Here is a 26,615-nt window from a genome sequence, read left to right as displayed (position 1 = left end):
AACTATGAACTGTACAATTGGTGCTTTGTCGGCAGGGCGTTGCATCGTAATGTGTGCCGTCCCTCAGATGGACGTTAAAGTTGGACGGCCTGTTTGTTACCAATGGCTGGTAGATGCTAAATACCCCATGGCTTCTTTCATGAAGAGTAGGTAAGGTATTACCAGTGTCCTGAATAAATTACAAATTCCTGTCTAAACTGTGTCCAGCTCGTGGCCTGGTCTTCTATTCCTTCATACCAGGTTAGACTACTTGCTTCCTTAGAGGTGGCTGCTGGGGCAGCATCTCCTTTTTGTATACATTGTTGAGGCTTGTATAAGAGCTAACACACAGAACATATAACAAGAGGGGCAGGAGACAAGAGGGATGGGAGAGGGAAGCACAAAATAGTGGGAAACAGAGACAATAGGAGATGTGTGGAAGGGAGAGGGATGGGGGTGTGGTACACAGGGTAAATAAGATGGTACTACAGGGACTTTCATGGAGGACAAAAGCAGGGAATTTGAAGGAGGAGGGTTTGGCGTGAATTAAAAGGGGTAGAAAAGATCATGGTTTTGGATGGGGAAAGATATGAGATGGTGGTGAACAGCTGTTTTGAAGACGTAGAACAGCCGTCCCTCAGATGGACGTTAAAGCTGGATGGAGGGTGGAGTGGGATTGAAGAGAGTGTGGGAGTTTGTTTCTGAGATGGGAAAAAAAGAATAATGAAAGAGTGAAGGTGAGCAGTGATTCTTGATTTTGGTAGTTTTACCAGAAGGGGGTTGCTGGCAGACCTTGAGCACCCTGCGGAAATATGGTGGGGGGGGGGGGGATGGAGTCAAGGCCAGAGAGGAGACAGTAGAAGACAGAAAGACCACTGACGTGCCTGCAGTGAGAGAGTGAAAGACCCAACGACTCAGCTTCATTGTGGGAGATACCAATGATCCTAAAAGCCTTGGTTTCCACAAAGTGAAGCCGAGCTAGGTGTGAGGCAGGAACACCATTAATCTTTTTCCTAAACTGAAAAAAATTAATGGACCAGGTATGGCATATGTGAGTGCTTATCTTCAGTTACAAAGGGCAACCATAGCTTGGTGAGGATCCTTTAATCAAAGAAAGAATGACAATGCACCTTGCCATCTTGCTCTGTCTGTTATGAATTTGTTTGAGTCGGCACTTTTTTTGGTTTTGATTTGACACTCAGCAGCATATTTGTTGAAAATGTTTTCACTATCCTTTTCCTGTTGCTTTATTTTGAAGTAGCTCTTTTGTAGCTCTTCATTGGAACATGCTTTAATTTGACAGCAGTGTTTCTCGAATGGTGGGTAGTCACCCCAAAAGGGAGGTCGCTGGTGAGTTTCCAGGGGGGTCAAAACCTGTCTGTGCTAAGTAGTTACACATGTCCTAATGATGTTCCCAACAACTTACCGATGTGAATTTGCATTCTCAATCTTAGTAGTGATCAAAACGAAAGCTAGAAGCAGGCCGATCAATGTCGAGAGCGAGCTACGATGTACGCTGAGTAAGACTAGTCCCCAAATTGACATGTGCACAAAAAAGTAAACAAAATGGCCTAGGTTCTAGCCCTTTTGTTATTCAAGGTTGCCACTAATGGGCCCAGCTCAGTTTTCCCCACCTGGGTTAAAAAACCCCAATTGAATAAACCCTCGATTTTCTCAGTAAAGTGTTTTTTTTTTCAAAATTCCCATTCCTTTTTTTATTTTTTCAACCCATGTAGGGGATAACAGGTGGCTCTGGCAACCAAAGAGCAGCACGGGTGGGTCATCTGGGAAAACCGACTGAGAAACACTGTTCTAGAACATGAGATTAAATAAGTTTGGGACTTTCATTCAAAAGTTCTTCAAAGTTCTCAAGTTGATTTTTCTTTTCTCTTGATATAAATTGATGTTATTCCCAACAACTTACCTTATTATTATTATTATTATTATTATTATTATTATTATTATTATTATTATTGCTAATGTGACTATTTAAAGGACAAATCATCTTGTGTAAAAACATTCAACCAAAACACCTCTTCAAATTGCAAAAACATGTCCAACTTAATTCATACATGTTGCATGCCATCAAAAGATAATCTGCAGACATTGATTTTTAAATCAGCTCCTGACTGCTCTCACATGAGTTTGACCTGCTGCATTTCTTACAGGTAACCAGTATTAAGACGCCCAAGCAAATGGATGAGTTCATCGAGATTCAGACAGACACGGGCACATGGTACAAGCGATGGTTTGTGCGCTTCGCAACAGAGGTTGGACGGGTAATGACTTTTTACGAGTTGTTGCATGCATGTGATGTTTCTGAATAATACAAAATATAATTTGAAGGTTTGGGGTGAGAAAAGGATGCCGAGATTCGGGGGAGGATGGAATTTGTCAATGTAAATGTGTATCGTATAGTGCCATCTGGTGGGAGCCGGAATGACAACATCATAGATGTGGGAGAATTAACCCGCTCTTAAGGATAGGTTCCTTGCTCATGATAATAAAAATAATAGTTATAAAAATAATGGTCATGATATCTACAATGACAGCTTAAGTCTAAAGCTTTGCATCACAATCATACCACCTTTGAATTATCTGCAAGGGTGGTGCAGACTACTTATCCACAATATGTTGTGTGTTTGAAGGATGGAACACATAATCTAAGGATGCTTGAACTTCACAAAGAAAGATCTAGAGATACACAACAATGCAGCCAAACATATAAACTGCAAACTGATAACATGACAGTTGCCGGCCACAGACTAATGGAATAAACACGATCCAGAAACAGCAGCAACAAATGACAAAGTTACAATATTGTTGCATGAATGTCAACCACCCAAAAAATCACACATAACCACAATGAAAGTGGTTGTCGACCACGTTGGAGGCCAATCTATTAAAATAGCCATGCTCCAAGAATGGCCAAGCTATTAAAGTTTGACACAGACCAACAATGCCTGAGCATTGAACATCAGCCCGTAGTCCAGTGGGGGATACCCCACCAGTTATAGATCAATATTGTTAACAATTTAGCCCTCCAGGAATGTGAAAGCAAACCCAAATGTCAGCACGGAAAAATAGTGGGAACATGAGGTGCACACCGCCTCCAAAGAGAAAAATTATTTATTAACTTAATTAACACATAGAGGATGTGGAACGGAACCATAAACTATACAGCAAAATCTAACCTCTGATGGGTATGCGTGCACACGCACACACACACACACACACACACACACACACACACACACACACACACACACACACACACCTCTAATCTGGTTTAAAGGATAGAGATGCAGGATGCTACTCCCTGGTGGTAGCAGGGCGTGAATGTGCAGCAACGGACCTGAGTTCAGGACTAACACCCGAGTGGATTAGAACTAATAGACCAGAAGCTCTCCAAAACCGTACAGGGCAGAGCATGGAGCAGAGTCCTGGTGAAGGTGAAAAGCAGGCTTGCAGACTCCACCAGTGACAACCAGTAGTCTGCGAGAGCAGGACCTATGCAGGAGACCCAAGAGACAAAGAGAGCAGGTGCAATACAAAGAACAGGCACAGGAGATAAAGCAGTTCCAGCAGCATGATCACTTGAGCAAGGGGTGAGCACACATTTTTATGGCCAGCCTCCCCCTCCCCACCAATTGATGCCACTGGACTAATCGCTGCATTCCTCAAATAGATAGATGGAAGTGCATCCATATATGGTCTCTCACCCTGGGGCACAGAAGACCAATCACTGACCCAGAAGTTGAACCAATTCTGGACTAGGAATGATTCAAGGCCCACCACCCACACACTCATAGAAAGCTGGGTGGGGCCATCTTCACCCCTCCCTCACCTTCTTCCCTGTTGGTGGAACGGAAGCAGGTGTGCTCTCCTCTACACTTGGCCAGCATTGCCCAGTTTACCAAAGGAAACGCAAGTTACGAGACGCCTTACATCTAGCTATTCTAGATTGGACAACGTCAGTCCCCCTCACCGGCAATACTGATGACTGCATTACCCCTTACATACACACTGAATACGTACATGATGGGATTCTAAAACTACACATGCACACACATGGAATCTATGACCTTCAAATGACTACTGCACCCTACTCCACAATCATAACAATATTACAGGCCATTCTTGCACACGCACACACACCACCACCACCACCAACGCTCTGCACAGAGTATGGTCCCAATGGATAGGATGGATGACATTACCATCAGAAAGAAACATCTCCATCAAGTAAGCTATGAAACTGTCAAAGTATAAAGATCTTGAGATTGAAATAACCATAATTTGGCAAATGAAGGTCACATCACCATCCATGTTACAGTTGGTGACCGGAGATGGTGATTAATAAATGAACATAGAAAAATATGAACAAAATCCCACGGAATTGTAACTTCGAGGAAATCTAGAAAAATTGTCCTCTATGGGTCCACACACATCATCAGGCAAACGCTTTCTCTTGGATAACTGATGAGATCCCAATGTTCGCCGTAGGGCTGTTGTTTAGAACCAGTCATGCAGGCATAATACACAAACTACTGACCAATGATAATACATAATTATAATAATAACAATGATGATGATTATGATGATGATCCCATTCTTTATAGTAACAATTTTTAAAGTTGTTTCATGACCATAAAAACAAACATGGCAAGCATTTCAGAAGTGAGGTGAATGATATTCTCAAAGCAATTGTATCTTGAAATTGTTTTATACTGAAGCAAAGTTCTGTTTCTATTGTTTAAACTGATACATGAAAGAAAATGCTTTTCTTAACTGATGTGCATTGCCTCCATCACCAACATTTTCATATCAGATTACCTGACTGGTGTTGCATGACAATTGCACGTACAGTACCATCCTCGCAAATATCAGGCCTGTGGGTGGAATATTTTGGATTCCGGTTGACGCCTCTGTCTTGCGTTCTGATGAATGGAATGCAATCTTTTTCTTTTGTTTTGGGTTTTTTTTTGGATTTTTTTTTATTAGCATTTTGATGCACTTGTTTGAATTGCAATTTAATTTTTGCTGCAAACAACATTTTCTCAAAATAATTTTTCTGTTCATTATTTTTCCAGGAATTCCTGCCAAAGTTTTCAATATTTTTCAAGATCTGAATAGCTCTGACCCACCCCCCCCTCCATAAATCGACCATTTCCTCCAAGATTTCTCAAATTAGGCCTATCTATCGGAGTTTTGGAAGAATTGTGACCACCCTCCCCCACTCCCCGCTCCAAAGGAAGGAAATATCAAGATGGGCGAAAAATTTTTTATTTCAAAACTTGATGGAATCAAACGAAACGTGCACAGGCTCAACTTCAGGGTACCCTTGTTAATCCCTGAAAGTTTCAGCATCCTCCATTAAATCCTCTTGGAGGAGTAGATGATACATAAATACATACTTTCCCTCCATTATGTACAGATTGTCTCAGTTGAAAAACTAAACTCAAACTGCAGAAGGTGAGAATTACTCGATCTGATTATAACCGAATATTTCACTTCACACAATATTAGAAAAGAAACACACCTTAATAGGAGATGCAACTTCAGTGAATTTCCTTGTAATAGTGACGGAGGAATCTTTGCCATGTCTTGCCTTTCTCGGTTTCTGATTAGCAATGAAAATAATTTTCTCTCCATTATTTGTGTTGCACACCTCTTCATTCGTGTTAATGCTTTTGAAACTCACCTGCAAAACGTGTGGTATTCAAACTATCGTGTGCTTGCATCGCTGGCATTTATCCTGGGAATGTGTTCATCACCTTTGGATAATCGTCACCCTGGGATTTACAGAACTGAATCACTGTCGTGTATGACTGGCCAATAAACTACCTGGAGGTATAAGCCCAAAGAGCTGATTATTACCCTGACATGTCATTTCTACTCCATTCCATTAATGGCCATGCTCTTTCCAGATAATTGGTGCTGGTGAATCGGTCACTCGGTAGATATAAGGCATTGAGTTGTTTGCCATTGCTCCAACTAGCTAAAGTCAGTGGTAGGGCTATGGGTATGGTACCAACACACAATGGCATACTCTTTACAAAAGGTACTGTGGGATCGTTAATGTCAACCATTGCATGTTAGCAGATAGGACACCCAGCTTAATGTCGTTGATTTAATTACCTGCTGTCTGTGAAGTGCCAGGATGACAGTTTTATAGTTGGGTCAGGAATCAAACCTAGACCAGAGCACACAGAAGTGAGTGTGCTCACTACTTCTGAGCTATCCTTCCAATCAGATACGATTTCACTTTGACATAATTCCAAAATTAGTTGTTGATTTTAACGATTTGTGATTTTTTTTATTTTTAATAAGCTCACCAGGAACGTAGTTTTGGGGAGCTTATGGGATGGTGCATCGTCCGTCTGTCAGTCCGTCCGTCCACTTACACTTACAATTTCTTCTTTGAAACTACACACTCGATTTTGATGAAACTTGACCACAATCTTCATCACCCTGTACGTACCAAAGTTTGTTCACAGTATTCAAAAAAAAAATCGGCCCCTAAAAGGGTCCACAAGGTGTTGCCCCCAAAAATAGGTATTTGCTTTCTTCCCAGAAACTACGCAGGGAATTTCGATAAAACTTGACCACAACATTAATCACCCATGATGTACCAAAGTGTGTCCACGGCATTAAAAAATATCGGGGTCGAAAGGAAGCTTGCAGAGGGTTGCCCCCCAAAATAGGTATTTGCTTTCTCCTCTGAAACTACACACCCGATTTCGATGAAACTTGACCACAACCTTCATCACCCATGATGTACTAAAGTTTGTTCACAGCATTAAATATATTGGGGCCTTAACATTGGTTCACTGGTACATTTTGCTGATACCATCCCATGTTGTCTTCCTCCTCAGCATCATTATTCGACCAGGTGAGCGCCTAAGGGTATTGCACCTATTGTATTTAATGCCGTTGCCTGTTTGCTGTGTATCTTTCTTAAATGTTGTGTCCAACGTGTTTATGAAAGTAGATGTTTTATCACCTTTTTAACTTGGTTCGTCGTTTTTGTTTCTTTCTCTTTTTCTGAAGTGTATATTAAATTGTTCGTTCCATATATGCTGATTTCAGGATCAAAATACTACTGACCCCATTGTCATGACCAACATTTTTCTGCCATGGAATACTTTTAATGACGACGCATTAAAAATTTCACCAAAAGCAGCTAAAAGTCAGAGAATGATGGATACTATGACTGTATTGACAGTGACTGGTCACTTACAGTGACTGGTTATTGACAGTAACTATTCTCTTTTGTATCTTTACCAGATTTGGGTCACATTTAAGGAATGCTTCTCTCCTCCTTTAAAGCGCAATACTTTTAAACTGATGTCAGTTTGGGCATCTCTTGCTTTCAGGTAAGGAAAGCTATGACTTACTTTTTAATTGGCTGAACGTGGAAGAGAGATTCCTGGAAATACTTTGGAGTCGCTGCTGATGCATTCGAGGCACTGCCATTGCTGTCACTCAATTAGCATGTCTGAACAGCTTCTACGGCTTGACGGTGTGGTTTCCGGAGGTGATCAAGCGCCTTCAGGAGCAGGATTACCACAGACGTACCAAGGTGTTTGACAAGGAGCACGTTGAGGGCTTCACCTTCAACTTCACGCTCGAGAACATGCTTCATCGTGATGGGGAGTACATTAACGACAAGTGAGCACTCTAATAAACTTAATGAAAAAAATAACATTGTTGATTAATGCACACTTAGTTGTTCTCACTTTGTTATAAAGCACTCAATCCAAGTACCTATTATTATTATTATTATTATAAGGAATGGCTGACTGAAGAATAATAAGATCGAAGTGAACTTACATACTGTCATCAAAAATTTCCCCTTGATTATGGTATTAATGGTAATACTAAGAAGTAAAAGAAGACGAAGAGAAGATTAGTCGTTATATAGCATCGACAAATTAATGGGATGTAGTTGGGAACTACCTGGAGGTAGTTAGTGAGTACCATTCGATGACATCTTGGATGCTGCTGTCCTGTCTGTGCCTGTTTGTGGTGAGGATGTTGAGGTCGTGGAGAGATTCACTTTCCTTGGCAGTGATATTCATGTCTCTGCCGGCTGCGAGTCAGAGGTCAATAGACGTCTGGGTCGGGCCTGGGGAGTCATTGATTCACTGATCATGGGGTGTGGCGCTGCCGGTACCTGTGCGGGAGGACGAAAGTCCGAGTCTTCAGGTCCTTGGTACTTCCAGTCTTGCTCTATGGATGCGAGACTTGGACTCTGACCAAGGATCTGAGACGGAGACTTAATTCCTTTGGTACCAGGTCTCTTCGGAGAATCCTTGGCTATCGCTGGTCGGATTTTGTGTCCAACGAGCGGTTGCTCAGAGAGACTCGGATGAGATTTGTTACCTGCATAGTCCGTGAGCATCAGTTGCGGCTGTATGGACACGTGGCTCGTTTTCCTGATGCTGATCTTGCTCACCAGATTCTCTCAGCGAGGGAGTCTCGTGAGTGGAGGAGGCCAGTGGGCCGACCACGTGCCTCGTGGTTGCAGCAGGTTGACCATCATCTCAAGGAGATGGGGATGGGCCTGGCATCTGCCTGGGGGATGGCCAGACGGAGGCCCCTGGAGTACCGGCGGAAAGTGGACGCAGCGACGTGCTGTTCTGGCACATGCTCCCATACCTGACCTGAGTTGGGAAGATCCTTGGCAGCACCTTCACTTTCAAATACTATAGTTATGTTACCTTTCACAATAACATGCTTCAAGAAACTTTGAAGGAAAAAATAATTACCACATCTGCATCTAATATTCCAGTAAAGGAAAATAAATTCTAAAGAGAGGCGTGCTGTGAAAGATGTTAAATTTTGAATTAACACCTTTTAGGTGGTTGTCACACACACACACACACACACACACACACACACACACACACACACACACACACACACACACACACACACACACACACACACACACACTCTATTTAATAAGAAACAAGACAAGAAGAACCTCACAAATATCATACACAAGCCAAATTACCAATATCATTGTTATGGCAACAGCATTCTGGCAATCACAGCTGTGATCTAACCAGATTGAGATAATGTCATGAGCAATAGATCTGTGGAGTGTGAAAGCTAAATTTTGAATGGCTTGTGAAATATCGCATACACAAGCCAAAATTACCGAGATGGTTGCCATGGCAACATAATTCAGTCAATCATCGACGTGATCTAATCAAGCTGAGATAATGTCATGAGGAATAGATATCTGTATATAAAATATCTGCATCTAAAAGATATCTAAAAGTTAAATGTTCAATGGTTTTTTGGTATTTTTTTCCAAATATCTTGGACACAAAAGTACAGGAACGGATGATCAGTAGGTCGGACAGAGCTCATTTTAATGTCCCCCATCGCCGAACTTGTCGGAAGGGCGGGGAACAAAATAGGTGAGATAGAAGATGCAGGTAGATTTTTCTACTGGATGATAATTCTATATAAAGAAGCACAAGCTGAGATAATGCGATCACCGAATGGTTTTAATCGCATGGGACTCCAAAATAAAAGGTTCAGGTTGGAGTAACAAAATGAGTGTGTGACACAAAGACTCGTATAAAGCTGCTGCTATATACATATACGTATATGGAGGGGAAAGACTATTTTAATACTCCATGTCTTCAAACTAGAATTGCAAAATTGATACATTTACAAATCCGAAGCGATAGTGAAGCTTGGCAAGGACTAGAGTTGTATGTTGAATGTTGTTACCTCGTGCACGCAAAGCCAAAAGTGGGGTTAAGCAATTCTGTATGTCCGCAGGTCCATCTGCAAACGTCAGTTTATGATTGAAGAACAACTCAATTTCAATTAAATATTATTTTTAACATGAATCGGAAAACAGACATGTAGCTGAGCAGTACTTTGGCTCTGAATTTTCCCGATTGCCCATAAGCAGAGGAATGAGATAAGTTTTTTTACTCTGTCTGCCTGTCTTGCAATCAAACAAAATTGAAAATAATTCCAAACAGGAAACTTACTGCGTTTAGGGACTTCATAAAGGACACAAACAACAAGCACGAATAACTAATGTAACATGTTTAACAGGGTGGTGTACAAGACGCTGCATTAATGGTGGTTAACTTCCACAATTTTTTATACGACCTTTAAAATATTATTTTATTTCAATTGAATTATATACTGGAATACTGCATGGGGCAATGCGTTCCATGAACTGTCTGGTTGGTTCGAATAATCATTCTTGCTGCAGAATTCCAGCATTTGCGAATGTTTGACAATACTGAGGGTAGCAAGGAGACACATGTCTAAATCCAAATGAGATATAATGAGGGTATCAACAAGCATTTGTGTTATTTTGTGGTCAAGATAAGATAATATTTTTGCAATTAGTCCATGAACAAACCCCTAAAACTGAACCCTTGGAGTATCATTTGTCTGGACAAATTCTACCATACATTTTTGGAATTCTCAGAACCAGTACTCCTTCATACCCCCTCTCCTGCCCACCCATCATTCTCTCATCACTTCCCCCCTCCCATCTCCTCCTTTTCCCTCTCTCATTCCCCCCTTGACATTTCTACCTTTCCTCCTCCCCCCAAACTTTTCTTCACCACCCCCCTTTTTCCTTATCCCCCACCTCCTTCTCCCTCTTCTCAGCTTCACCCTCAACTTCTACCCAGTCCTTCCTACCTCATCTTCCCTTCTCTCTTCCTTTTCCTCTTCTCATCCCCCCCACCCTCTCCATTTCCCCACTCCAAAGCTCTCTTTTGTGTTTTCTCTCACAATCTCTCCAACATGTTTTTTTCTGTTTTGGTGAAGGTTTCTAGGCATGAAGTTCAAGTCTGTGATCTTTGAAAATTCCCTTTTTAAAGATTGTTTCTTTGAAGACGTCACATCAACGAATACATTTTTCAAAAACTGCACCTTCGATGAAACTACATTTTACAATACTGGTATGTAGCAGTAAGTAGAACTTGTGAATGTGTATTTTTACATGATTACACATTGTGAAGTCTTCCCTCGCTCTTTCTGTCTTCCACAAGCATTGCAGACACAGATGAGTGCAGGAATTACATATATATATATATATATATATATATATATATATATATATATATATATATATATATATATATATATATATATGTACATTAGCAGGGTATGATTACACATTGTGGAACTGCATCTTCGATACATACGAATTGTGTGCTTACACATCGTGTTCGTATACGAACAATGCTTTCCCATTGTCGGGGGTAGCTCACCTGCATTTGATTTTTGAATTATTATTTTCGTTTATTTTTCATTTATTTATATATTCCTTTACGGATGCTTTCTGACAGTTCTGCGATGTTTCCTGTTGTATTGGCTTCAATGTCCTTCGGCACACAAAATTTCCGTGCTTCCCCATTGTCTTGGGTCGCTCACCAGCATTTTTTTCATTAATTTTTTCATTTATTTATTTCTATTTTAATTTACGAATGTTGTCTGATGATTCTGTGATTTTTTTTTTTCCCGGTGAACCGGCTTCGATGTCCATTAGCACACAAAATTTCAACTCTCTATGTCACCCGGAAGGTACCGATATTTAATATCAGTCAGTGAGTCAGTGGTTTGGAAGAGCTTTATTTTTTATATATATATATATATATATATATATATATATATATATATATATATATATATATATCATAAGATTGGGGCATTTGGAATTACACCTTTTTGAAGAAAAAGAAGTCGCTTCCAACCAAAAGTAAAAACTCGATCAACTCCGTTAATTTGAGCAAAAAACGTAAGAGCAGACCCGGTCTCGGGCAACGTTTCGCCAGCTTCACAGCCGGCTTCCTCAGGCACAATAGACCCCAAACCTCAGCACGTGTCCGGTTTTTATTTCGATATGACCGCTCATTTCCGGTCACGTGCTGGTGCTCGAGGTCAAGTGTAGGAGTGCTTTTTTTCTTTCTTTCTTTTTTTAAACTTTATTTTGCAAAAGCTTTTGCTTAGAGGCAAGTGTGCTGGAAGCAAGTCTGCATACCTCTCAACCATCCAACCAGCCCCTGTTTTAACAAGTGAATATGACCTGACAAACACTCAATTGGGAGACCAACCTACGTCGGTGTTCTGGCACTGTGTTCCCCTCGGCAGCAATGTTTTATTTCTGTGCACTGCTTTACATCCTCCTGATGATGATTTTATGTCAGTATTGCTTCCCTCTCATTCGAGCTCTCTGTTCCTTATCTGCGGTGATTTTCAATGCCTGGTGGCTCGGGGTTGGGATTTTCACCATAAACAGCAGCGTACCGGCCAAATCCCTTGTGTGAGGAGCAAGATTCACCAATTCAGTTATATTTCCATCTCGAGTTGCACTAAATAGACCTGACTTCGGGATATGGTAATGATACTCATATCATCTGCTCCTCTTCTGCTCTCGTAAGAACCTCTCACAATGTCCTGGTGAAGTCTTCCCTCGTTCTTTCTGTCTTCCACGAGCATTGCAGACACAGATGAGTGCAGCAATTAGAACATGCTAATTGGGCTGGACTGTCTTCTACTCTGTCTATTAATCTCCAAGCCTTTCCAGTCCTGTGGATCTCAGTGGTGCTTTAAATTTATTACGTGACCACCTGTCTCTCGTGCATTAATTAATTATTTACTCTTCAGGTTTTCTGCTGTCGTTTCATTCCTTGGTACATGCGTTTATTGCAAAAGTGATCACTGTGAAGTCACTCACTTTCTGAACCTGTAAATGTAATCTCACAACTGATAACTTGCATGAAACTAGTGTTTCATGCAAATGTTTGTCCATCCTTTAGTGGGCAAATGTAGTTGCTAGTTCCGGAATAAAACTCATGGTGTGCATTGGCGGCACATATGAAGTGGTTGGAGTTATCCGACGTGAAGGACCCCTCCGTCAGGCTTTTACCTTTACCAAGGAACGACTTCAAATGATGGAGGATGCCCAGTCTGTGGCTGGCTTTGGAAGTCAGATTTGTTATTTGCTCAGCTCACAAGAAGCTTTTGCTCATGTTGAGGCCTCGAAGGTCAAGATAATGCACCTGGCATAATGGAGACAACGGCTAACCGTGTAAATAGATTGGGGAGTTACTTGCACAACAACCCTTCCGGAGCGACAGGATGTGGCAGTGAGATTTGCCACGATTGAAAGACATGTCCCATTTGTGAGACCATAATCGAATCACTTACAGATCGGCAGAGAGTGATGTCGCTGATGTATACCTGTCATTGGGATGGAGGTACTGTATGATACAATGCGGAGTCGTGTTCAAGAGGAAGAGAGTGTTTCCAAAATTTATAATTCAATTGATACTGTAATTCCACATCTGTTTGTACAGGCACATAACACAGCATTCTTACCAGTTCTTATTTTACTGTTACATTATATTTACTTGCTTATACTTATGCTTCATTTTTCCTTTCACAGATCTATTCCAGTACAAGTTCATCAACAGCTATTTCTTAAACTCTACCTTCCTGTACTACAAGAAAGGCTGCCATATTGACTTCAGCGAGGACTATAGTGCTTACTGGGTATATTTTGTCAGTTTTCTGGGCTCCCTGGCTGTGCTGCCTGGGAATATTGTTTCTGCTCTCCTCATGGACAAACTTGGACGTATCAAGATGACAGGTAAAAATTGGCTTTCAAATGAATTTTTATAATCACCTTGGCATTAGCAAATTTCAAGCATAAACCCATTCTGTTTGGTGTTATCTTCATATTGCTTACAATACATTACCAACAGTATTGGGGCAATACACCCAAACTTGAAATGAAGCCTACCAACCTGCATGTTCAAATATTTTCCTACACTTCTTCTTTCATATGCAGCACAATGCTGCAGGGTAGCATCATTGGCCAAGGGCACGGGTGTGCTGCAGATGGCACGTCCTCTGCTGGTGAGGGCAGGAATTTGCAATTTGTTCAGGGTGCTGGCGATAGTTCGCCTGCTCTTCACGAAGGACATTGTGGGGTTTTTAAGTCCACCAACGAATGCCGGTAGACAGGATACCCATTTAACGTCCATCAGAGGGATGGCACACATTGATGAAACACCAGGATGACAGTTTATCGCTGGGTCAGGATTAGAACTGAGGCTAGACAACTTTGAGATGTTTCAGGACAACTACAGTGGACGTGTACCAATTGAAATATGTACCACTTCAAATGCAGCATTTTTAATTTCCAGGCAATGTAGATCACCCTCACAAATTATGTTGCCATCAATTTTCTACTGTCCCTTTTTAATGTTGAGCAGTATTCATATACTGACAGGATGGCTTGGAAGTCTGCTCACTCGCCTCTAAGATGTCGAGCATGGGTCTGAATCCTGAAGGAATTTGATCGGTCACGCTCTTCCCCCTCTTGCCAGCTCAGCTTGGGAGTGGCGCTCGTCTCAATAAAAGGGCGAGTAGGTAGCATTGCTATACCATAGTGCGCCCATGGTGGGATAGTGGGACAGCGATGGGATCAGCCAGCTTACGAGTCGGGTCAGTTCGGCTCGGGCCAGCAGCGCCCCCCCCTCCTCCAATGGAGGTCCACAGTCGTGTGCTGGAGCCAGGTGCCACGGGTTCTGGCATGGTGTGCAGTTCCAACCTACCAGAGGGGAAGATCTAGAGACGGTTGAACGAGGGGCACCCTCAAGGTAGTACGTTGATCGGACGGGGCCACAGACGATGTATGCAAGCAATAGTCCCCCCCACCCCCACCCCCGGGTCTGAGTCCATGGGGTTCACCTCAGAGGATCTCTGGACAGAGCCCTACTCCCAGGTGGGGGGTGCATGGTCATGCTCTGGGGCTAGGTACTGCAGGTTCCGGCGTGGCACCCGGTCACAACCTACCAGAGGCTAAAGTATCTCGGAATAGTTGAATGATGTTCGGGTGCCCTAGGTAGGTCCGTAGGTAGTATGCCAATCAAACAAGACTGTAGATGAGGCATACAAATGGCAGTTCCCACCTGGTTACAGGAACATGGATGGGGTCTGCCCCAGCAGAGTCCTTGAAGACCCCCCCCCCCCCCGCCTTCCCCGGTGGGGATGCACAGTCGTGCGCTGGGGCCTGGTGCCACAGGTTCTGGCATGGTGGCCAGTTCCAACTCAATGGAGGTGAAGGCATGAAGGGACAGTTGAAAGGTGCCCTTTGGGTAGTATGCCAATCAGACTGGGCCGCGGACAATGTATACGAGCGACGGTTCCCACCAGTGTCTGAGGACAATGGGTTTGGGTGGGTGTGGGAATTATCCCAATGGTTGCGGATATTACAAGTCAAACTAAAATACACCAATTCTGGAGTATTTAACCCATCCATTATTCTGGGGGAATTAATAGTCTGTAATTCAGGGGAACTAGAGCGGACACTCGGTAGAGTGCATACCTCCGCCAGGCTGATTAGTTTACGTTTTGTATCCCTTTGATAGGCCGGATCTGGATTCGGACCTGAACTAAAATTTAAATGGTTTGTTCTTGTCACCTAATCAACTCATCCACCATGTCTCATCTGAATCTGTCCATAACTTTTTGAGATATCCTGTTCAAAAACAACCAGACAAACCAAGAAATGGAATCACTCATGGAGTGACACTTGGAAAAACAGGACAAAATAGAACAGCACTCGGTGGAGTGCATATCTCTGCCAGGCTGAACAGTTTACGTTTTGTATCCCACTGATGGGCTGGATCTGAACCAAAATCGAATCCGCTTGTTATTGTCGCATACCCAATTCATCCACCTAATTTTGTCACAACTCGCCCACAACTTTTTGATATATATATATATATATATATATATATATATATATATATATATATATATATATATATATATATATATATATATATTGTTACGGCTGTGGAAATTCATATTACACCATAAAGGGTCCTCAGGTGAGATATCTCCATAGGTACATGTGTAGTTAGCCCAAACCCGTTGTATAGAGGGAATTTATGTGATCCATCCGGGCTGCGACGCTTTGAGTTCGTCGTTTTTCTTTCTCTATCTTTTATTTCAAACAAACATCATCTCAACAACCACGCCATCCCCATTACAGCGCCAACCACACTACAACCACGCCACCTCCACCATCTACGCTATCACATCTTCGCCACTACGTCCGCTTCCGAAAGGCAAACAAAGGCGCCAAGGAAGGAACTGCGAAGACGCGCGGCTTTTCCCGCCTGTTTCTCCCTTTGGAGTTCTCCGCGCTCGGTGTGGGGGAGGTGCAATCCGAGCCGGGGGTCAAAGGTGAGAAAAGGTGGGGGCCTCTTTTTGGGGGAATAATTCCCTGGCCCCGAGCCAAGACCGACTTTCCTCGCCCCCCCCCCCCCCCCCGCGCGGGGAGGGGGGAACGAGAGGGCACGCCCCTTTTTGGGAAGCTTCCAGAAGGGAGGTGGAGCCAGAAACGGGGCGGGGTGAAGGGCGGAGCCCCGCGCTACAAAAGGCGGACAGGACGAACCTTGGGTTGGTTGATCGAGGGTTGGTCTTCATGTTGGTCTTCTGGTTCATGGTCGTCTTCTGGTTCGAGTCGCGAGCTTGTTGTTCCTGCCTTGCTCCTTTGATCCTCGTGTGAGCCCTGGGACACCGTGCGCGAGGGCGGAGAATAGCACCGAACAAACCCCGTCCGTTTCCCCAAAACCTCGTCCGAGCTGTCAGGCGGACGACGCGAGCTACGCGCGGCACGAGCTCGGTGCACCACGCCGGAGAGAGAGCTCGCAGATCGTGAGAGGAGTCGTGGCCAGGCGTGACTACGCCGACGGTCGTGGGAGGAGGACTCGACGGCCCAAAGGGAAGTGACCATTTTCTTTTCGGGGTTTTGTTTTTGTGTTTGTGGCGCCAGTCTCCATAAGTAGAACTGTTTAAGTGTTGCCGTGTGTACGCGTATTCGGTTTTAACTCTTCTTTCGCTTTATATGTGCATTTTGATTATTGTGACTGTAAATACGTGCCTTCCGTGCTGGTCTGTGTGAATTAAACGTGCTTGTTGAACTGTTCCCGCTCTGCTTCGTCTCTTTTCCTTTTTTTATTGACCCTCCATCTTGCATCACGTAAGGGGTTCGTAGTGGGTTCAACATCCCGGTAATTAATCAGAACCGTCAAGGCAGACGATAACACCGCTCGGTTATCACTGTAGCACGAAATGGACCGCTTAAGCGGTTCGTGTCCAGAGTTGGCCTGTGGCGTGGTACGATCGCCCGGTCGACCACTCGCGCAGGTACTTAGGTCGATCGAATTTGGCGAGCAACCCTATCCTGCGCGGGTGGGCAATTGGCACGATTGTGGTGAGGTTAAACCCCCACCCGTGACTGGCTCCCGGCGTTGGTCCGAGAGGGTCACGACAGAATTGTCCGTCCGGTGGGCGACGTGCCGCGATTCGAGTTACGTGGCCGTTCGCACGCCGGCGGGCGCGAATTTGCAACACTATATATAGTTTTTGGCCCTATCTCTCAATTTTATAAATTAGGCCTATATTGACCTTTTGACCTTCAAAATAATTGGTGGCTAAATTAATTGACCGATATGCAAATCCTGATCAAATTTCAAGTCAATCAGATGAAAATTGACAATTTTAGAAACATGGCCTATGTTGACCTTTTGGCCTACATTGACCTCAAAAATAATAGTTTGTTGAATATAGTGACTTGATATGCAAATGCTCTTCAAATTTCAAGTAAATCAGATGAAAATTGAAGATTTTAGAAACTTGAAAAAGTTGTTGATGTTTGGCCTTTGATGACCTTGTGACCTCAAAAATAAATAGGATTCTGTTGGACCACTAACTCCACCATTTGGTGAAGTTTCATGAAGATCGGTTTAAAATTGTGACCTGTAGGTGATTAAAGGTGAGCAGACAAACAAACAAATGCAAGCAATCAACATACTTGTGAAAAAAAATTTTCCCCCCAAGTAACAAACAAACAGACAGACAGACAAAGGTGAAAACATAACCTCCATACAGAGGGGAAAGCATCTAGAGGAATGTTGACAAGCCGATAGAATGGCAGAGTGGACCAGGAAGACAAGGGACACAGACCCAGCAAAAGCAGATATTTAATTGGACAGATGGTTCTTATAATTGAAGATGATGATTTGGGAAGAGGTATGACATGATGATGAAGGATTGTGGAGGAGAGCACACAAGGGCAGACGTTGCAAGGTGATTATTGAACAGACAAGAAAAAAGAATGTTCCAGGACTAATCATGAGCAGAATGCTTATACTTGAGAATGGTAACAAAAATTGCTTCCTGGATAAAACGATAAATGTTATGGACTTGTATGACTCAGGTTGGGATGCATAGCTGACAGGGCATGAAGATCAAGACTTTTGGGTGTTACTGTATAGTGAGGCCACCAACCTCTTTGTAGGGAATCAGGAGTGACACCTGCCACTCAGCATCCATCCAAGTGATACCTTTGGGACTGAAAGTCTTGGTTCCCACCACTTCCAAAGGAGGTAATTTGAGAGGACAGGGTGTTATCTCAAATTGGGGAGCTATACTTCTTCGCACTTTTGGAAGAATGCCTTCCTTTTGTTTTTTATAGTCAAGGCTCATAGGAGAGCTAAAACACAGAATGGATCAGGATGTAATATAACAAAAGAAATAGTAGAAGGAGAAAGGGGGAATGCCAACAGAAAGGCGGAGGGAGGAAATGGATGGAGATGGGCAAACAAGGAATGTGGGTAATCATGTCGTGTAGGGTAGAATGTAAGGGGTGGACAAGATGGATACAGAAGCAAAATTTTGAGAGGGGTGGTGTTGGTTTATCAGGCATAGAAAAGATCATGATTTTGGATGGGGGATGATTTGAGAGGGTGGTGAACAGCTGTCTTGAAGGCCTCGAGGGAAGAATGAGATCGAAGAGAATGTTGAAGTTTGTTCCATAGGAGGAAAAAACAGATGAACAAATGAGTGGAGGTGAGCAGTGGTTCTGGATGTTGGCAGTTTCACTAGGAGGGGTTGCTGGTGGACTACGTACATTCTTCAGATACCTGGGGCGGGGGAGCTGTGAGCTTTAGGAGTTGTGAGCAGAGAAGGAAAGACATCGCTTTAAGTGAAGCGTTCCAAAGCAGCAATCAGCCTTTTTGACATGTTGGCCCAAGATAGATTTGGGCTAATAATGAGGCTAAGGAGTTCCAAGGATTGCACTGTTTCTCGAGGCTAAAGCCAAAAGTAACTTTGGGGATTTCAGAGAATATATCTTTGAGCAAATATATATATATATATATATATATATATATATATATATATATATATATATATATATATATATATATATATATATATATATATACATACATATATATATATATATATATATATATATATATATATATATATACATATATATATATATATATATTTTTTTTTTATCTGATCTTTGAGGGAAGACAATTTTTATAAATACTGAATGAGAGTATTTTACGGTTATGCTGCCGTTTTTATCCCTTACAAAGAGACAAGTACCCCCATCCATTTTAAGCGACAACCACAAAGGGTGGCCTGGCATCACAAGGAAATTAGGAATGGTAGGCAGTATACCTTCTCCCTGAAAGTCATTATTGTGGCATTTTACATTGCCCATTGTAGCAAGAGATATGCAATGCATTTTAGAGATGTTGCAGGATATATAACGTATTTTTCAGCATATTAGTGGAGACTTTTTCCCCCTGGAAGTCTGGGGTTTTGACTTGTACTCAGAATTGACTTATCCATGGTTTAAGACATTGAATTGCATAAATGAATTTTTTTTGCTAAGTGTGATATTTTCTGAAATAAATTTTACAATTGTAATTTAAAACACATTCCAGAAATCATTTCCTGGAATGTTTGCCAATTGGATGGGCAATTAAATGTTAATCCACTCACTGGACACATGCAAAATTATCCAATCAAAATTATCCGAGAATGTCCGGTCCTGAGGCCATCAGCCATGGATAACTCTGTGGCTCGGCCGGTTGCAAGTCAACCATTAACGCCGATTGGTACCGCCAATCCTGGCAGGGTTCTCACGACTTTGTGTGTTACCGTTTCCGGTAGATTGACAGCATAAAGGGAGGCTCATGCCCTCAATGCACACTTGCTTTATCGTATCTGATCAGGTGCAGCCGAGCGAACTGCTAAGTATGCACCGGCTAACGTGTAGAGCCAATCGGTGGGGTAAAACTTCCCGGCTAACAATATATGCGGACGATACCAAACCAATGGAGGAAAGGACGCAACAAAGTAGGTTCATTACAATCACAAACAATTTATTAAAAGAAAGGGGTGAGGAAAAGTATGTTGCACAGGTAAGCAATGGGTTTATTTACACAGGGAAGATTTGTACAGCAGGGCATGCAAGGGTTGGTGAGATGTGGAAAAAGAAATAGTTATACAATAAGGCAAAAGACAATAGTGCAGAGCCAACCCAAGCTAATACACAATCTTACTTACTCCCAACAAAACGGGTGTCATCAGGGTCATTCTGAGGTAGGGTACATTTGGAGAGAAGACAAGAAAAAGACGAGGTGGCTGCGACCTCTTTACACACCAAGCGGGATTTCCGAACCCACGCAGCCCAATCACTGAGGAGGGGTAAAAGAGGAGGAATGCTGGTGATGTCTATGCTGGTGATCTCTAAAAGAGGAGGAATGCTGGTAGCGCTGATGGGTAGAACGCGCTGAAGGTTGCAGTGATCTGCCAGGTGGATTGTGGCACACAATTCAAACTGGGATTTGGAGTGTATGTAAATTAATGATGTCATACATGGCATGCCTGCTTGCATGAGAGAGAGGTTCGTGTGCAGAGGATTTCAGATGGGAAAAGAATGGGGACAAAGCTCCCTAATCCCACACAATACATATTGGCCCATAAACCCATTACACATAAGGGAAGGGCTATCTGAAACAAATAATAATGACATAACTATCTCAGGAACCGCTGTATGCTGTGTGCCATTGCCGCCGAGGTACAGCTCACAGAACTGTCAAATTATCTTTACTGTCATAGGAAACAAGATGTACAAGTGGCTGATATTTTTTTTAAGCATTAAACGTCCATCAGGGTAAAGGAGGAAACAACATGTATGGGCATCCACCACAACCACCACCTCTAATAATCAGACTGCGGTGGCATCCTTGTCTACATATCTGGAGAAAATTGTAAACGGATTGTTTTTAGCAGCGTCTCACATAGCGAACGCTGCTCATAGAGAGCTCGGCGTTGTTCTTCTTGTTCTTGTTCTTCTTCTTGTTCTTCTTCTTGTTCTTCTTCTTCTTCTTCTTCTTCTTCTTCTTCTTCTTCTTCTTCTTCTTCTTCTTCTTCTTCTTCTTCTTGTGAAGACAAAACCTTAATCTCGAGGACTCGGCTCTTGTATATGCAAGATCTGGATCTCCTTAAATACTGAGCACATGTACACATCCTCACATAGACGGTGCCTTTTGAGAGCGTCTATCATGAACTTTTAAATATATTCGGACATTTGCTTTAAAGTTTCGAAAAGTTCACGTTACTATTTAAAGATTATTCCATTTATCGTATTGTAATTTCGTAAATACATTATTTATTTTGTAAATACACGATATATCGTAAATACGTAAAGACATTATGACGCGTTTCGCTATTGGCTCAATCAAGGCACGTGACAAATATCGGAAGTTGTTTTTTTTTTTTTTTTTTTTTTTTAGCCGACAAAATCTTTAGGACGCTGCGCGTGGACACATTTGTCCTTGTTCTCTGATGTGGGGCTAAAGCTCTTAATGTCAGTGACACCTCATTTCCCATAATTGCAAAATACTGTTATCAACTTCCAGCTGATAAAATACATAATTTGCAAGCACATCTTTCCTACAGAAGAGATGTTAAACCAACATTCCCATCTTCTTCCTTATAGGCGCTAGCATCGGCCATCTCGACCCGCTTTTGGTGGGCAATTTCAAGTGATATTTCCACAAAGTGATGTTTTCTGAGACACAATCATGTACACCTGAAAATTATTTTTGGTACAATATATATATATATATATATATATATATATATATATATATATATATATATATATATATATATATATATATATATATATATATATATATATATATATATATATATATATATATATATATATATATATATTTGAAAGTGTGTCTGTGTGTGTGTTTGTCTGTGACCTATGCACGCGAAGAGTACTGAACTGATCCTCACCAAACTTCACATGCTGACAGAACATGTACCCGGGAGTGTCCCGATGTAAAATAATTGTACTTCCGACTTCCGGTTTCCGAATTATGATGTCATCACCTGATTTCGTAACGTTAATTTTTCAAGTTCAGCCGATTGACATGGGGCCAACGCCATTTGCAATAGAATGAAAAAATAATGCTACAATCAATTGAAGACAATGACTTTCGACTTCCCGGTTTCCGAATTATGACGTCATCACCTGATTGCGTAACGTTAATTTTTCAAGTTCAGCCGATTGACATGGGACCAACGGAATTTGCTAGAGAATGAGAATTAATTAAGTTGCAAATGATGACATGAAACCAGCCTCACATTGTTGAGGCATTATGGTTTTTTTTATCTGATGCGGCAATAAATCTTAACATTTTTGAACTTGAGTCTTCTGCATATAAAACATGGTGGGGAAAATATAATATTGTAGTGGTGATGAAAAAAAATAATAATAATGGTGGCAGCCTCTACAATTTAACAATTAACTGTGACATATACTCCTTCAGACCCGTCGTCATCCACGGGATTCCTGTGCAGAGCACGGGTATCCCTGCTAGTATAACCATATTTTATCTTGCTGGACCACACTGTAAAGTTTTTAAATGTTAAATGTCAAGTGATCAATTTTGAAGTTTTCTTCGTCATTTACAGGATATATATATACCTACACACACACACACACACACTCACACTCACACTCACACTCACACTCACACTCACACTCACACTCACACTCGCTCTCACACACTCACACTCACACTCACACACACTCACACTCACACTCACACTCACACTCACACTCACACACACTCTCACACACACTCTCACACACACTCTCACACACACTCTCACACGCACACACACACACACACACACCCACACACAGTATGTAGCCGTGTACACATTAAGTCCATTATATTGTGGCTGAAGAGCCCACAGTGTATTTTGCAAAAGGAAAACTTTTGTGCTGATATCCTGGCTAAATTTCAAATTCACTGTGGAGGTTGTTCTTCATTCGTATGCAGCACAAGGCTGTGGGGTCGCATCACTGGATGAGGGTGTGGCTGTGCCACTGATGTAATGCCCTCTGCTGGTTAGGGAAGGAATATGTAATTTGGCCATGGTGCCAGCGATAGCTCGTCTCATCTACGCGAAGGCACCGTGGGATGTTTAACATCCACCAACGAATGCTGGGCAACGGGACCCCCATTTAACGTCCATCCGAGGGATACACATTGATGAATTACCCTCTCTGTGAAACACCAGGATGACAGTTTATAGCTGGGTCATGATTCAAACCCAGGCAAGACAGCTTCGAAGCAAGTGTGCCTCTGTCAGCTCACTGTGAAGGTAAAACATAGGCTTTATACTATCTCCCCTCCAAGAACCATTCTTATTCTTGAATAATTGTTCTAACAACCTCCTGGTGCTCAAAATATTATTTATCTTCGACCTTCAAGCTAAAGCCAAATATTCGAAGAAAGTAAATACTTAAATGGAGAAATTATTTATTGGGGGAGATGGAACTTCAGGTTTTTTTGTTATGCAAGATCGAGGCTCAGGGAATATTAAGGAAGAGAGTTGCTTCAATCTGAAGGAAGGTTAAAGTTGAAGGGAGATGCTTAAATTTTGAACATTGGTCTCGTATTATATGGTGTTGCTCCATTATAACTGATGTATTCCTATATATATATATATATATATATATATATATATATATATATATATATATATATATATATATATATATATATATATATACATGTATATATATATATATATATGTATGTGTGTATGTGTATATGTATACCAAAAAACGAAGCTTGTCATTTATAAGGCTACAAAATGCACACTGAGCATGATATTGTCCTTCTGTGCTGCAGGTGGGTCATTGATTCTATCTGGCATCAGCTGTTTCTTCCTTTGGTTTGGAAACAGTGAGGCCACCATGATCGGTCTGCTTTGCCTCTTCAATGGTCTGAGCATCTCTGCATGGAATGCACTCAGTGTAATTTCGGTGGAAATGTACCCAACGAACAAGAGGTAATGTGGGCTACATTTATTCACGATGACTTTTATTGTCTTATTATCAGAATGCTTTCAACAGCAAAGTTTTTTTTTTTTGTTGTCAGCAAAGGATTTGGTGTCATTGGAGGGATGTTTAAAGTTTGGCAGGAAAGAATGGACTGCTATTTACACAGCTCTTTCTAAAGTGTATTTTTACACATTCACAATGTTTATTTACTGACAGCAAAGTTTTACAAGAGGATGTGCAAGGGAATACATATTATTGTACACTACTCCTTCCCAATTCCATATCCAGGCGATGCATGACATTGTGGTGAAATTACTCGAAACTCCAGCAGAGTCGAATGTCACTCCAGTAACTTCAGTGCGAGTTTAACCATTTATTTACGTGTACATGGGAAAGAAAACAAATGTGCAAAGATACACCAAGATGTGTCCCTGCATACCTCCTTCTCTCGGAGTTCTGTTCACAAGCCTAGCTTCTTATTGCAAAATTATTAACATCGAAAGGATGAAAGAGGCGGCATGGGTCGGACAATGAACAGTACATGTTATCTTAGCAAAATGACATATCACTCAATGTTCCTCAGTCACTTAATTAGAAGAACACCATATGTGGTTTGTGTGCAAGCATGGAAACACCGCTCACAATGTGCAAGCATGGGAATTCATTTCCCACTCAATTGTGGTCTGATTTGCAAGCAAGCAGTTCAATTCACTGGACAATGGGCTCCCTCATCCTTTGGGCAGTATATGCTGTAATTGTGCAGGCAAATGTGTGGGCTGCTTCCTCTCTTGAAGGACTTTATGTGAAAACAATTTACCTTAATTTGCCTGCACTCTGGGTTGGATCATTTACCCATGATCCTTCTTAATGAGCAACTCCATATATGGTGACAAAATTACTTTAGTTAATTACAATGCTTTACAACAGACGTTATACCTTTACAAGCATTTCAAAGCATAAGTATGTTGTTCGCTATTAGTTTAAGTTGCAATAAGAATACAGGGCTGTATCAATTATGTCCTCATGGACCTTATATGCATGTCCATGTGGCTCATATTTGTAATTGCACAAGCTTCAATTAAATAAATTATTACTCATACATTGGTATAATTAATACCGAATCACAGATACATACTCATAAAATGAATGTAGTAATCATGTTCCTATTGAGATTTTCAATCAATCATTGCCTATCATCTAGGTTTTCACTAATGTATTTATTGTATGGGCTAAAAGCCTTTATTTGTGAAGTTAAATCAATCATTAGGCTTAATTGGACCACAGCCAAACAAACCAGAGAGTTGGTGTCAAAGCCACCCAATGCTCGCCTGTTTATACATTTATCGTTTTTAAAAGACTAGTCTAATAATATTTTTTATAAAGCATTGCAGTGAAGTCTGATCCAAATAATTTTAAAGCAATATATGTATTTGTATATTGTAATCAGTAAAAAATAGTGTGGTAGATAACATTATAAAGGAAATAACTTGCACCAAAAACTTTAACATTTTCATGCTCACGCTCACGCCAGGGGTATTGCTATTATATAGCTCTCTGTTCTTCGAACAGGCGAGCTAAAAAACATAAAGCTAATATTTAAAAAGAAATTTTATACCACAACATCATTGCTGGGTACAGAAGGAAGGGAGTACTCAGTTTTTACTCCATTTGTTTTCTTGTTTTCCTTCTTTCTTTCTCGTTTGTCCGGTTGATAGCTCAGTCATCCTTTGAGCTAAGAAGATGAAATTTGGGGACAAAAGTAAAGATGTGCTTTGACAAAAATGGTGTTTTTTTAATTTTTTGACGAATCAATTAACTACTTAATTATTATCTATTTATTAATTACTTATTTATTTTATTTCTCATCTGGGCAATATCTCGGGCATCTTTTTAGCTAGGAAGCTGATATTTGGGCACGACAGTGAACAAATGATTTGGCTATAAAGGATATTTTTGATTTATTGATTAATCAATTAATCGATTAATTTCATTATTCATTTTTCGATGAATTAATTTTCAAATCGTTAAAGATTCGGATGAAACAGTGGTGGTTTTCGTATGCTATGAGCCAATTGATTAATAAATTAATTATTTTACGATTATTATTTATTTGTTTTCATTATGCATTTAATCAATTAATCATTTATTGTACACCGCTCCCTTCCAATTCAGTCTCCATATGTTGAAAGACGCCATCGCCGGGCGACATGGCAATGTCGCGTGTTTGAGGATTTGTTCTTTATTTATTTATTTATTTATTTGGTATAGGGGCGGTGCACTTTGAATGTACCTCTACTTGTAGCATTTCTGTTTCGGTGTTTCTCATGTAACTGGAACTTTCAATAACTGTGAAGAATGACTCTAAAAGTTTTTGTTT

At 41.4% G+C, this 26,615-nt stretch overlaps 1 protein-coding gene across 4 annotated transcripts in view; it reads left to right on the top strand.

Moving 5' to 3' along the window:
* The window catches only part of LOC147015960 (synaptic vesicle glycoprotein 2C-like), a 112,812-nt gene that overhangs the window by 66,395 nt on the left and 19,802 nt on the right, over nucleotides 1-26,615 (top strand). For 3 of the 4 annotated variants that reach the window (XM_085848631.1, XM_085848632.1, XM_085848629.1), the window contains exons 7-12: nucleotides 2,148-2,258; nucleotides 7,270-7,358; nucleotides 7,489-7,653; nucleotides 10,801-10,934; nucleotides 13,424-13,627; nucleotides 24,087-24,246. In XM_085848631.1, coding sequence (XP_085704757.1) covers nucleotides 2,148-2,258; nucleotides 7,270-7,358; nucleotides 7,489-7,653; nucleotides 10,801-10,934; nucleotides 13,424-13,627; nucleotides 24,087-24,246 — 863 coding nt within the window. The remainder of the gene's footprint in view (nucleotides 1-2,147; nucleotides 2,259-7,269; nucleotides 7,359-7,488; nucleotides 7,654-10,800; nucleotides 10,935-13,423; nucleotides 13,628-24,086; nucleotides 24,247-26,615) is intronic. The other variant, XM_085848630.1, reaches the window with a different exon arrangement.

The sequence above is a fragment of the Eptatretus burgeri genome, chromosome 12 (genome assembly GCF_056783735.1).
Source record: "Eptatretus burgeri isolate ZD-2024b chromosome 12, Ebu_testis_v1, whole genome shotgun sequence".
Taxonomy (NCBI): Eukaryota; Metazoa; Chordata; class Myxini; order Myxiniformes; family Myxinidae; genus Eptatretus; species Eptatretus burgeri.
The sequence above is the reverse complement of the archived record's forward strand: the minus strand, read 5'-3'. Positions and strand labels throughout refer to the sequence as shown.